Below are 14,197 nucleotides of genomic sequence, written 5' to 3' on the forward strand. Positions count from 1 at the left end.
TATGAAATATTTCCGTGGCAGCTGTAGTCATGGCAACAGGTGATCCGATGAACAATAACTGCTGATTGGTCCACCACACCCCGCCACCATTGTCCAATCAGAGCTCTGTGCGTAGGGTACTTTTTCCCCCCTCCCCCTGACCTGGGTCTGAAATAGATTATAGAACTTAATTTATCTCAATGTGGTTTAACATACATGTACTGTATACCTTAAAAGTGTGTTTGGAAATTAATTTATCATGCTTCAAACATCATTCAAAGTACAGTACATTCGTTTTTTTGTTAAATTTCAATATCAGCCAAGAGCAACCCGTAGAGGCCCTGTCAAAGGTTTAAAAAGTACCCTCAGCATGATCTCCATATACAATGCACTTGGACTTGAGTCTTTGGGTCATGTTCAGCAAGATGCTCAAGTGTTGTTTTTTTCCCTTAATGGCAGGGGTTAAGGCCTGTCCATACTTTGACCGAAACCGAACTTTTCGGTCAAAAGGTCCCGGTTCGACTACAAAACTATTGAAAAGCATTACACCAAATTAGAGTTCGGAAATTTGCACGTAGGAAATCGCAACTCGCCGAACCTTTTGGAGATACTTTGGACGGGCCTTTGGTGTTACACAGAATAGTCTGCAGTGAAGATAGTATTGTAGTTTACATCTTTCAGGGATGCCTAAATATTTCATATCCTTTTTTTTTTGGCTTAAGTTTTAGTTATAATGATCTTCATTTGTCTTGTTTTAGTCTTATTTTTCTTCATGTGAGATATCGTGAAAAAAAAAATCAAAGCTTTCCGCATCATTGCGACAAAATGGCCATCTTAGCTTCGTTAGCATCCCTCATTCAAACCTCATCAGATTGCAGCTAGCGGCTGTAGCTTTAAGTGTTTCGGGGGAATCAAATGAAGCTCTTTTTTTGTAAGTTGTAAATGTTGTGTCTTTTTTTAAATATCATCTGGCATTAAAAATCTCAAATCTGCCACGCTTAGTATGAAGAAAAACTAGACTAGAATCGAATCAAGTGTTGAAGGAAATGCCTTTTTTCCTCTTGGGTTTTCTCCCAGCGTTCTGGGTTCACTTTGTGGCTTGCTTGCTGAACATGTCCGACGACGCGTCGCTGGTACTGCTGTTGGATTTCCACACGTTGTTGTTGTACTGTACAGGAGGGAGTCTGAGGAGGGACTTTTAACGTTATTTTACCTTCCTTCGCAAACGAGACTTCCACGTCGGAGCCATTTGTGGCAGTTGGTTTAAAGGCTTAATCTTTGCTCCGAAATAGCAGACTTACAAAGCTCTCATTGGGCACTTTTCGACTGGCAAAGAACTGGTTCGCGTAATTTCTCCCGCCTACGGGATGAACCAGAGGTGAGCTTTTCCACAAGAACCAAGTTGGTTCGGAAAGGGAACCACAAAATCCTTGGATCCTCTGGTTCAACCTGGTGGAAACGCAAGCCGTTTCGCGGGCCGGTTCACAAGAACGAACCAAGTTTCCAAGAAAGTTGAACGGCACTGGTTCTTGAACCAAGGTTCTTTTGGTGGACAAGGCCCCATTGTGTCGCGAAAGCAACACAATGGTTGTAGGTCGGTTATTTTCACGAAACGACTTTCACGTTATTTCACGTTTCCTCACAAAGCAGTGAGAGCCATTTCAGGAGGTCGGTAATGGCCTAATTCTTGTTTCCGTCTCACGAGAGTGTCGGAGATAACAAACTTACAGTAAAAAAAGCTTTGTAGGTCCGCTATTTTCACGCGACGAAACATTAATCGGGCTCCAGAGTAAAAGACAGATTTGCGTCAAATTCTCTCCTCGGCGGCTCTCTCCATTTCTCTTTCACTCAGTACTGTATGTCATGATATTGAACCGACTGGCGGGATTATCGTCTTCAAAATGCTTTAAAAAATAAAGAATCCATTTTATGAAGAAAAGAGGAAAAAAAATGAAAAAACAGCACTCACCTTGCTAATCGGGTGTGGAAAAAAACAACAATGAGGATGATGTAGCACACCTAGTGTCTGCACATGGTCCTTGTGTGCAGCTATTGTCTTGAGTTCATTGGCTATATCAGCATGTTGCTATAGAGAACCCCCCACTCCAACATACACCTGATGTTTTTACACGAAAGGTGACCTTTAGCTATTATCATCATCAACCTTACAACTCTTTTGGTATAAAATAACTGAGTCTGGAATTGAACTGTTGGACTATGTCAAGTTTTTTTTTCTTTTCTTTTCTTTTTCTTTAGTTTTTTTCAACCGAAGACAAATAAAAACACTTCATTGCCATATTCTGGAAAACAAACGTGTGACGGTGACTATTTTGCTGCATGGTTTCATGAGTTTTTGGACAGTGCATTGGTGCGTTCAGGCCAAGTGAGAACTGAGTAGTTTCTCACTTGGAAACCAGCCAGTGCTTTCTCAGTGTTGAAGTGGTTGAGGTCGTAACAAACCCATTTATTAACCATGCAGTAAACCATTTATTCCAGCATGAGAAATATTTCCTGTAGTCTTATGAGTCTTATGTCTTTCTTATGTCTTTATAGGCTAGTATAGCGCCTTTATCCAAGGCGCTTTACATTCACCCACACACACTGATGGCAGAGGAAACCATGCAAGGCACCAACCTGCTCATGGAGAGCAATTAGAGGTTCAGTGTCTTGCTCAACAGCAACTTTGGGGGAGCCTGGGATCGAACTGGGAACCTTGCGGTTGCCAAGCGGCTGCTCTACCCCTGAGCCACTGCAGCTTAATACTCTCATAATCGTGGTGTGGACATCCTTTAATAATGATCCAAATTACTATAAAAAGCATTTTCAGCAGAGAGAACTTACAGCGAACCGATTAACCCTGCAAGGCCCGAATTAATTCCTACTGGCCATTTTTTTTTTAATCAGATGGTGTTGTAGGAGTCCTAATCACAGGAATGTGTAATGTTTAAAAAAAATGTTTTTGTAAGGTTTTATAGCCATAAATCATAAATCGTGCTCTAATTTACATTTTAGGGATATTTTTCACAATAATAACATATGTACATGTTCTAGACATTCCAATGATCACCAAAAAAATGTACAGGCATTTTACTTATATTTTTGTGAGGAATAGCTTCAGTGAAAAAGTGAGATGTTCGTCCAGAGATCTTGAAGTTGTGTGAATGTCAGCCTCTGTGGGGGGTATTCATATGCAAATATCCTGGCCAATGGCATTGTAATACTAAACAATAGGATCCAATGGTGATGTTAATGTGAAAAAATAACAGGAAAACAAATATTTAAATTATTTTTTTGATCAAATAAAAACGTGTCCAAAAAGCGACAGCGAGCCTTGCAGGATTAAACAAGTGAAATTGGAAGCCATGACAAAAAGATATGAACAGAAAGGTAAAGACTTGAACCGTAACACTATAAAATTGAAGCTGATAGATTGGCACTCTCTCCTGACTGGAGAGAGTTAATCATTAATGATGTGCGTTGGAGACCACAGCCGTGGTGGTGTAGGAGTACGGACTGAGCAACAGGGCCAGGGTGTAGTGACGGTGTCCGTCTGCGTGGGCCTCGAACACCACCTGTACAACAACACATACACATTTATATAAACACCACCTACAACACATACACATTTATATAAAACAACATACACATTTATATAAACAGCACCTGTACAACAACACATACACATTTATATAAAACAACATAAACATTTATATAAAACACCACCTGCACACATACACATACAAGATGTCATGCATTGAATCTTGACCATCAAGTCAAAATGTCTGTCTATAGGCGAGACATGACCTTTGACACGATCTCAATATAATAGACTCTATTCACGGCCCACCCACGCACTCAGCAAATTTCTCAGCAACTTCCTTGCGCTGACGTCAGCTTTGAAGGGTAAAGTAACACAGAAATTGCTGGACTTAAAGCCAACAAATCATTATTTAGAACAGTAAAGTAAATTATAACGCTTTGTGCCTTTTACTATGTTGTGTTCTTGATCATGCTAGCCATATTTTATATACTGTACTATTCTGAAATTGCATTAAATGTGCGATTTCTGTGTTAACTCTATGGGCTTTTAGTAAGGTTTTCCCCTTCAACCGTGACATCACCACCAGGAAGTTGCGTAACGTGAATTCGGTCAATAGCAGGAAGACAAAATACAAGAATCTGTTTTAGATTGAAAACTTAATGCTTTGGCCCTCAAAAGTTATATGTTTTTTGTTTTGTTTTTCTGCACAGATGCAGGCTTATACCATGCAGGGTGAACCAGGGTCACCTTTGCAAGTGCCCAACTATCTGCTGTTGACCGACAACAGAGTGAGATATTTCAAATGTTCTGATGATGTCCCTTTGAATAATATGCAATACCTCTTGTCAACCAGTAGGTGTCACTACCAACCACAGGATCTAAATATCTCAATGGAATAGTAGAGAGACAATAACCTACATCCCCTGGAGATGTGCAGTACTAGTTGTATTAAAGAAATAATGTACTTCACAACAAAATATCTCGTGTTTTTGTCACATTCCTGGGCCATTAATCCAATATTTGACTCACTGAGACCAATCTGAACAAGAGCAATCAGTGGGCCTGTCAGTAATAACACTATGAGAGTTTATATTATTCTTTTATATAGTTTTGCATTGGTCTCCTGCAAGAAAACGCTAATGGTACTGTTAATCCTACGCCAGAAACAGACTGTATGAAATATGAGTGACTGACTATCGTAAACGATACAGAACCACCTCCCTGGCAAGATCTGAGAAAGTTTGTTTATTGTTGGACCACGATTCTTATGAGATGATTTTAAAATGACCCAATGTTTATGTTCTCATAGAGAAATAAATGACTTCCGGGAACCAGGGGATAAACGAGTGACACCAGGACTTTGCTACTCTATAACGTTCTATTCCCCCAAAAAGGCGAGTGACAATTAGTCTTTAGTTTTTAATCCTTTAGTTTTCGAGACACCCCTACCGGAGGTAGGACCAAACACAACATAGTTTTTCCTCATCTCTAAGGTCTCTCATACATGAAATGGATTCTTGTATAAAAATATTTTACTGTTATACTCCCCATATAAAAAATAAGGCCTGTCCGTCTGGGGGTTGAGGCATATAAACTCATGTAGATTCTCAATGGAAGCTCTGAGAGGTTTGAAACTTGGCATACTTGATGCTAGGACATCCCTCTACATTCTAGAGAAGACCTAATGTCAATGTGTGAATGGAAATGGAAGATATAGTCATTTGAACACATACCTACAATAGGCGAAAATGTAAATCTATGTAGAGTGCTCTTTTTACTTTGTAGTGACTCTGACATGGATTGACATATCAACACATATGAGGGCTTGTTGGAAAGGTGTGGTTCTACTGAACTGAGCAATACCAATTGTGTAAAGGTAGCTTGTATACTCGTGGAGTTATATCACTAAACGTATATGGTGTCCCAAACGGGGGAAATGTAAACCATCCTAATGAAATCACACCGATTAGTTTTATTTTCAATTCACTTATCAAGGGTGGAAAATGTTTACAAATTCACTTCAGTAGATGTCCCTAAAATGTATGAAATGTCCAAAAGTTTAGAAAATGTGCCATTTTATGCAACCTGAACAATACGGCAGAGAGAAATGCAGGGCTACAGTAGCACTCAAATTATTTAGCAAACCTGGCTGAGGGAATCCAAGCTCTACCCATTTGATGCTCAATGTTTTCCTATAATAACAGCCTCTTTCAATCCTATAGACATTATATCATTTAGCATATTGGTTAAAATTAAGTTATATACTACAGTATTTGGCTGCACCTGTTCTCTCTGCATCTTATAGCCTACATGGGCTTCTTCATTGCAAATATTTTGGAAATAGAAAAGATGAGAAGGACCTTGCCGAATCAAGAGTGGAGAGTGACCAAGCTTAAAGTTCCATAAAGTGTAATAGAGCCTCTCCAATAGCCCTATTGTATGTTGTGCAGCACCTTGGTTGACCCTGGTGGTTTTTAAATGTGCTCTAGAAATAAAATTGACTTGACTTGACAATACAATAGCAGCACCCTGACTCTGTTTCACCAGAATGGAACAGAGCATTAAGTGGTATCAATAATATGGTTACTACTGTACATAGAGCCTATCAATAGTGTACGTACAACATTATGTTGTACGTACATTATAGTCAACATACATGTAGATACTGTACAAATGTATGTCTTTCATTTTAGTTTAGCTGAATGTAGAGTGATGTATAAACATTGGATCCAAACCTTTGTATCATTTGTGGTAAACATTTAGAAATAGTAACATTATCCTTTTTTCAAAAAAGCCCACTGCAGAAGGCCTTCCCAATTGCATAGTAAATGTTGCTCAACAGAGAGATGATGGTATTCATAAAACCCTGTCTCCATATACAGATGATATACTTTCTTTCTTTTAAAGGTTTGTTTTTGGGCTTTTATGCCTTTATTAATAGGACAGTAGACTGACAGGAAAGATGGAGAGTAACATGCGGCAAAGATTGTCCGGATCAGGAATTGAACTGGCGACGCGGCCAGGCATCCATGCCTATGTGGCAATGCCTAAGTGGTATGCGCCCAAACCAGTAGGCCAGCGGGCACCCGATATACTTAATTTCTAAATTAAGTATCTTATTATCATGTATCATGTAGAGCAAATAAGAAAAACAACAGTAAGCAACAAGTTGCAAGTGTTGATAGAGAGAGCATACATGCACCAGAAAACAGAGTAGGGTTGATACATTGTTTAACATACAAAACGATGTTTTCATTTGTGGAAAGACCCGTACAAGACCATATCATCTGACTGACAGCCATTATGACTGGTATAGCTAAGAGTACCAGAGACAAGGTCCTTCATGCAGCATCAGAAAGGTTGATGAAGTTGTACATCTGCGGTTGCTCTTGTACAATATATTTGTGAATCATGCCAAATATCATGAAAGCTGCATTAAACACTACACATCTCTACAACTAAGTATAGCAGCTGCTAGACTAAAAAAGTTATGGTGACATACTGAGGTCTGAGGAAGAAATGAGATGGTCCAACTGAAAAGCTCATACAGCATTACAATCTGTTGAATGACACAGAAGAAAGTCCAAAGTGTGCCCACACTGTGGAGCTGCAGGTAAATCAAGAAAGGGCATGGACCAGTGTCATCAGTATGTCATCATAAAACTTACGTTTAGTGTCATCACTTCAATTTCTTTAGAGAAAAGAGTTTTGCCAATGACTTCAATTAACTTATAAGCCATAGATACTGGTCTGCTGTTGTTTATTTTGTTTAATCTGGCAGCTGCTATATTTAATTGTAGAGATGTGGTTTTTAAGGCAGCGTTTATGATATTGGGCATCATACACAGAGCTATGGGTACGAGAGCAACCACTGATATACAACTTCATCAACCTTTCTGATGCTGCATGAAGGACCTTCCCACAAATGTGTTTTTTTTAATGTATATTTTTACCCGTATTAAACAGGTTAAACAATATCAACCATTGTCAGTCTTCTTGATGAGACACGTTCAAGTTCATTCATTGTTTGTCCCAGAAGGTCGATTTGGTTGCAGCAATATATAAAAGCATACATCAGTCACAGAAGACTGTACAGTTATTGTTTGTTCTACTACATGATACATGATAATGTATACTACCTTATTTTGAAGGAAAGTAAGAATGTCAATTTGTAATTTTATGTATATGGGTTTTATGAACATCACCATCTCTCTGTTCAGCAAAATGTATATAGTACATTGAAGGCCTTTTGCTGTGGCCTTTTTGACATTTTGGGTTTGTGGATCACTCTCCATTCTGTTTAAAACATAAAAAATTATAATAATAAACACGTTGTACAGTATCGATGTTGTACGTACACTATCATTAGGTTCTCTTTACAGTAACCATGTTACCAGTGATACTATTTAAGTCTTGTTCCATTCTGTTGAAATTGTCAGCTCTATTACACTAAATGAAACTTTAAGCTAGGTTACTCTTCAGCAAGCTAATTGGCTACTTGATTTGGCAAGTCCTTCTGATCTCTTCACATTCCAAAATATTTGCAATGATGCACTTGTCAGTTTATGAAAAAGCCCACATAGGCTATAAGATACAGATAGAACAGGTGGAGCCAAATATTGTAATATAACTTGAATGTAACCAAATGTGTTTAAATTATACTAGTAAGACACCTGAGGGTGGAATGCGACCTCAGGGTGACATGCAACCTCGCCCTAAAGGGCGAGGTCGCGCCAATTCTTGACCATCTGGCCAACCACAGCGTTTCTCTGACGATTCTAGTTGTCATTCTGGGGGGAGTTTGTTCATGTTTTTGTGAGGGTATCAACCCTAGGAGACACGGGGAGAACATGCAAACTCCACACAGAAAGGCCCTATCGCTCACACCCTAGGTTGGGTTGGCGATAGGGCCTTTCTGTGTGGAGTTTGCCTAAACATGGAGATGTGGTACAGAAGGACTCATATATGGGCATAAAAAGTATGTCATGTGACATCACTTCCTGTACAGACAGTCAGCCATTGACTCCGGATTAACAATGGCTACTGTCTATGACGGTAGTCCCATATGACATATTGGACTAGACTATCTCCATATATAGTGTTATCCACATCTCCATGTTTAGACAGCCATTGACTCCGGCCTAACAATGGCTACTTTCTATGACGGTAGTCCCATATGACATGATGGACTGGACTATCTCCATATATAGTGTTATCCACATTTCGTGTAGCCGCCCTGTACAGGAAGTGATGTCACAACTCGCTGACATCACACTGACATCACAGAGGATACGGAAGGAAGGTCACGAGGATACGGAAGGAAGGTCACTCAAGCGACACGGTTCTTCAGAGTATATGCGACCTTTGGTCGCAATAAACTGCTCTGAATTGAATGACTTGCTTTAATGAGGATAATCTTTTTCTTTCATATCATTTTTTATCGCCCGATTTTGTAACCCATTTTTCACCTAGTGCCAATTGCCTAAGCTGTAATCCTGGGCTCTGCTCTCCCTCTGCCAACCTGGGGAGAGCCCTGAACTGAGCTCATGCTTCCTTCAGTGCACAAGGAGTGAGCAGGCTGCTTCTTGTCACCTGACAGGGAGGAGTTTCCCCAGTTGGACGTAGTGCTTGGAAGGAACACGTTATTCCAATCAGTTCCTTTCCCCTCCATCAGGCGCCCCAGCTGGTCAGGGGGAGGCAGTATAGAGACCAGGATTACTGCATGTTTTTGTGAGGGTATCTACCCTAGGAGATACGGGGAGAACATGCAAACTCCACACAGAAAGGCCCTTTTGCCAACCCCACCTAGGGTATAGGCGCTGATGATGCGGAGGAGGGAACATGCCCCCAGTGCCCACAGCGTCCTCCGGCGGGAATCGACCCCAGGACCTTTTAGCTAGAGGCGACAGCTCTACGCACTGCACCACCGTACCCCCAAATGAGGATAATCTTGAGCATCAAATGTGTAGAGCTTGGTTTCCCTCAGCTAGGTTTGTTAAATAATTTGAGTTCTACTGGAGGCCTGCATTTCTATCTGCACTATTGTTCAGGATGCATAAAATGACAGATTTTCTCAACTTTGGGACATTTCATACATTTTAGGGACATCTACTCAAGAGAATTTGTAAACATTGTCCACCCTTGATTAGTGAATTGAAAATAAAATTAATAAATGTGATATTGTAGATTAGGACGGGGTCTGGATATATTCAGACCGGACGATTTACATTACCCCCATTTGGGACACCATATACGTTTAGTGATATAACTCCATGAGTATACAAGCTACCTTTACACAATTGGTATTGCTCAGTTCAGTAGAACCACACCTTTCCAACAAGCCCTCATATGTGTTGATATGGCAATCCATGGCCGAGTCACTACAAAGTAAAAAGAGCACTCTACATAGATTTTTCATTTTCGCCTATTGTAGGTCTGTGTTCAAATGACTATAACTCCCATTTCAATTTAGATATTGACATTAGGTCTTCTCTAGAATGTAGAGGGATGTCCTAGCATCAAGTATGCCAAGTTTCAAACCTCTCAGAGCTTCCATTGTGAATCTACATGAGTTTATATGCCTCAACCCCCAGACGGACAGGCTTTATTTTTAATTTTGGGAGTATAACTTTATATATCAATTATACCACTTTTGCAGTAAAATATTTTTATACAAGAATCCATTTCATGTATGAGAGACCTTAGAGATGAGGAAAAACTATGTTGTGTTTGGTCCTACCTCCGGTAGGGGTATCTCTAATTTTGGGTCCCAAAGTCACTAGCCTTTATCTTCTGGGATGAGCTCCATAATACCAATGTTGTTTTTGACAGCAAATTTTGATTCATAGTCATAGTCTTTTGAATAAAATGTCATTTAGTTTTAGTCATAATTTAGTCACTTGAAAAGTTTTAGTTTTAGTAAAATCTTTGTCGACTAAATATCATACGTTTTTTGGCGACTAAATCTAGAGTTGATTTAGTCAACTAAATGTATTTTTGGCAGGCCTTGATGACATCGTAATGACTGATTTTACACTTGGTTGCGTGCTGAAAATAGCCGATCTACAAGCTCACAACGCGTCGCAGCGCGACGCATTGTGAGCTTGTAGATCGGCACGCAACACCTGAGAGCAACCAAACATAAAACGAGACTCTTCTCCACTAGTCCCTCCCTAATGTTTTAGTCTAGTTTTTATTTTGTTGACGAAATTGTCAATATATTTAGTCTTAGTTTTAGTCATCACAGCTTAGTTTTTATTTAGTTTTCGTCAGTGAAAAAAAACGTAGTCGACAAACATTTTTGTCATAGTTTTAGTCGACAAAATCAACACTGCATAATACTCACATCAGCTATTTCGTGGAAGGGGACGAATCCCTGGGCCTTCCAGTAGGCTTTGGTGTCAAACTCCACTCGGTAGACAGCGGACGTGAACTGCTCCTCTGTGATGAGACTGTGGACCTCCCCGCTCACGTCTGTCGCTCTAGCACACATCAGAGGACCAAAGGTTCACCACATGTCAGGGCTCATCAATATGTCTGTACACTGACAAATGTGGCATGTCCGTGGAACAGTTTTGATATTCTTTTTTTAACACACCATTATAATTTTGGCCTAAAATCACAAAAAGCGGTACACAGTATCTCTAAAGCCATGTCATCAATATGGATCTGTCCCATTTCCCATATTTTGCTACGATTGCCTTCTAAAGTTTGTGTATGTGACGGTCGCTTATCTCCCAATTAGGGAGTCTTACTGGTATTTACTATGGCATATTGAGAGTCTAACTAGTACTAGCGGTTCTCAAATGTTTTATTTGCAAGGACCTATAAGAAAAAAATGTCCTTTTGCACACCTACTGTGAGGGGCCAGTGCATTGAAGCAGTGAACTGGACAGGTAGTAAGGTCCCTCACACTTGCTTCACTTACAACACTTTTATTGGTAGGCAACGTTTCGGTCACGCAGACCTTCAGACATGTTTTCATTTGCAAGGACCCCCATAACTCTTGAGAGTGTGCAAATGGAACCAAATGGTCCCTTACGGGTCCATTTGGCTCTCCGAGTTACAGACCTGTTATGGTCATTCAGGGCTAGCTCCTTATGTGTTTCCTGTAATATTATTGTCCATGCACTCATTTTATATGTCTATGGCAAAAAATGATATTTTGACAAAAATATCCACCACCATGGAGGTGACGTCTGTTTCACGTCCATTCACCCAGTTTCAACAAGCACAGGTCATGAGTATCGAGCGACCTGACGTTGTCGTGTACTGTACTGTTTACATACTGAGTGTAGACTCAATAGAATTCAAAGTATTCCGGCTTTTCTGTGTCAGGACGAGTTCAAACAAACCAGCGAGTTCAAACTAACTAGACTGATGTAATGCTAGGTTTTTGGTTTACCTATGATCCTAGATTACTGAGGAACTGCACTGCATATGTTATGTGTGCATACCTAAACTGAGCTTCACACATAATGAAGAATGTTGTTGACGTTACATAGACAAATAGTGTGACATCATGCAGGTGTAATTCTCTCCCTGCTTGGTAAACCTGAAATTGCATTTGATTGTGTTATTTAATGTTACATTGAATTCAATAATACAGGCCAATTTAGCTTTGTTTCACGTTCCTAGGAGAAGGAGAAACATAAACAGGCCAGGGTAGGTTGTCAGACAGAGGCTAGACATACATACCCCGCAGCGACCGGTGCCCACTCCCCGTTGGCGCCCTGCCGGAACACTTTGAGCGCCACGGAGCCGGCTGGCGAGCCCTTCAACGCGTCCAGGATCTTCACCGTTAGCGGGCAGTGAGTGTCCGAGCCTCCATGCTTCTCCTGGCACACAGACACAAGATTCAACATGTTTTTATTATGGTTACATCTTGAGTACGGGTGACAGGAAGGCTCGACCCAAAATACTGTCGTCCCCCAGCGGTTCTATTTTTTTTCTATTTGTTTTTATTAGGAATACCTGGTGGCGACCGTTCCGAGCTCTCCAGATTTGACCCGTGGTGAACACTGTACCTAATTACTTATATATATAGTTCCATACCCTAGTACGTGTGAATAGGGTAAAGGAAATATCATCACGTGACTCTTGTGATGGAGGCACAAACAAGCTTCTTGCATGCGTTTGTCTCCTTTTCACAGCTCAAAGTCTTGAAAAAAAGAATACTTCCGCTGTAGTCTATTTGTCATAAGATGGTGGTTGTTGCAGGCCACTGTATTCCAATACTTGACTGGTTTTGCTCCAGGACAGAGGATACATGTAATGTACTGTATGTCATATCATTGTATAAAATCCGTCTTACAATTGCAATGCTGCTGATCCCTGTGATGTTCGCACCTCTTATGCCTTAACTTAAAAGCAGATGCAGATTTCAGAAGATGCGAGTGACATACTTTTGTAGTTGAACCGGACCTTTCCGACCAAAGGTTCAGTGGTCGGAGACAGTATGGACAGGCCTTTAAGTTAAGGCATAAGAGCTGGTATTTAAGACAATCAAAATAAAGCCATATGTGTATTCTCCTGTGTTGTGTTGTGTTGTGTTGCCCTGTCCCTCCCCTGTATAGGTGTACTCCACTATAAAGCTGGCTGTCTCCTGAAACACGTGGGTTGATTGCGACCGAAGTTTATATATCAGAATATTGAGATATTTACTTTAACAAACCCTTGGGGTGGTAAAGTAATGTCTTACTGTACAACCCGGCTTACACTACCAAGAAACTGACAGGATGAAATGACCATATACTCTGTCTGGTAGGCCTTCCCAAATCATGTAGGGACGACACACGTAGAAATGACATATTTAGAAATTGTAGCCTATACCTTTCTGATCACTATTTCACCTGCAAGCTGCCCTACGAACCCCAGTCTCCCATGTGTGAGTGAGCGCCCAAACAGAAACCCATTTTTATCAGCACATAAAAAGCTCAAAGCACGTGAAGCTTTGAGCTTCACGCCTCATGTCAACCAGTTGTGCTCCTTAAGCCACAAGATCTAAAAGTCTCAATAGAAGAGCAGGGAGACAATCTACAACCATTACAATTGTGTTAAATATACTCTACCCATAACATCTTATTCACAAAATAACCATATATAGTCATAAATGTTATCTCATTCTCTGCATGCACAAGCACACACACGCACGCACGCACGCACGCACGCACGCACGCACACACACACACACACACACACACACACACACGAGTGCACACACATACTCACCAGAGGGGCAGCATTACAGAGGAGGACAGCTGTAGAAACGAGGGCAAACAGCAGGAATCGAACCATTCTGGACTGGCACTATCAGCCTGCGTAGAGCCAAAGATTACTCACTCACACACAGTCACACAGTCACAGAATGACCAGCGTGAACGTTACACTCTTATATACAAGCCACACTGGTGCCCACGCACGCCCACTCTGTCTCCAAACAAACTGATACCACTGCTACAGTACTACGTACTACCATATGTAGGACACCGTCCATTACATGTTATACAGTATGTTTAAAACCCATTCAGAACGGGTACACATTATAGGGTATTATTATTTTATGCTTTAACTATTGAAAAATAGCAGATATACAAGCTCAGCGCGGCACCGAGTGCCGTGCTGCGAGCTTGTAGATCTGCTATTTTTGAAAAGTCGTGAAAATTAGAATTTTGAATG

General features: G+C 40.6%; 1 protein-coding gene across 1 annotated transcript; it reads right to left on the reverse strand.

Annotated features, from left to right (window-relative positions):
* Nucleotides 1–2,426: 2,426 nt before the first annotated feature.
* ttr (transthyretin (prealbumin, amyloidosis type I)) lies at nucleotides 2,427–13,900 on the reverse strand. Its single transcript, XM_080724409.1, has 4 exons — nucleotides 13,751–13,900; nucleotides 12,218–12,357; nucleotides 10,866–11,001; nucleotides 2,427–3,551 (listed from the first exon to the last, which is right to left on the reverse strand). Exons 1-4 carry the CDS (start codon nucleotides 13,814–13,816, stop codon nucleotides 3,444–3,446), a joined length of 450 nt encoding a protein of 149 aa, XP_080580535.1. The 5' UTR covers nucleotides 13,817–13,900; the 3' UTR covers nucleotides 2,427–3,443.
* Nucleotides 13,901–14,197: the final 297 nt, after the last annotated feature.

This window comes from Nannobrachium achirus (assembly GCF_963921795.1).
Source record: "Nannobrachium achirus genome assembly, chromosome: 1".
Lineage (NCBI taxonomy): Eukaryota > Metazoa > Chordata > Actinopteri > Myctophiformes > Myctophidae > Nannobrachium > Nannobrachium achirus.

What these genes read in the sequence shown, in the direction of transcription:
- ttr (XM_080724409.1), bottom strand. Translation starts at nt 13,816, where the DNA reads ATGGTTCGATTCCTGCTGTTTGCCCTCGTTTCTACAGCTGTCCTCCTC. An exon ending in TGGGCACCGGTCGCTGCGGG is followed by an intron (nt 11,002 to 12,217) that starts GTATGTATGTCT and finishes GATGTGTGCTAG; the next exon opens with AGCGACAGACGTGAGCGGGG. An exon ending in CCTTCCACGAAATAGCTGAT is followed by an intron (nt 3,552 to 10,865) that starts GTGAGTATTATG and finishes GTTGTTGTACAG; the next exon opens with GTGGTGTTCGAGGCCCACGC.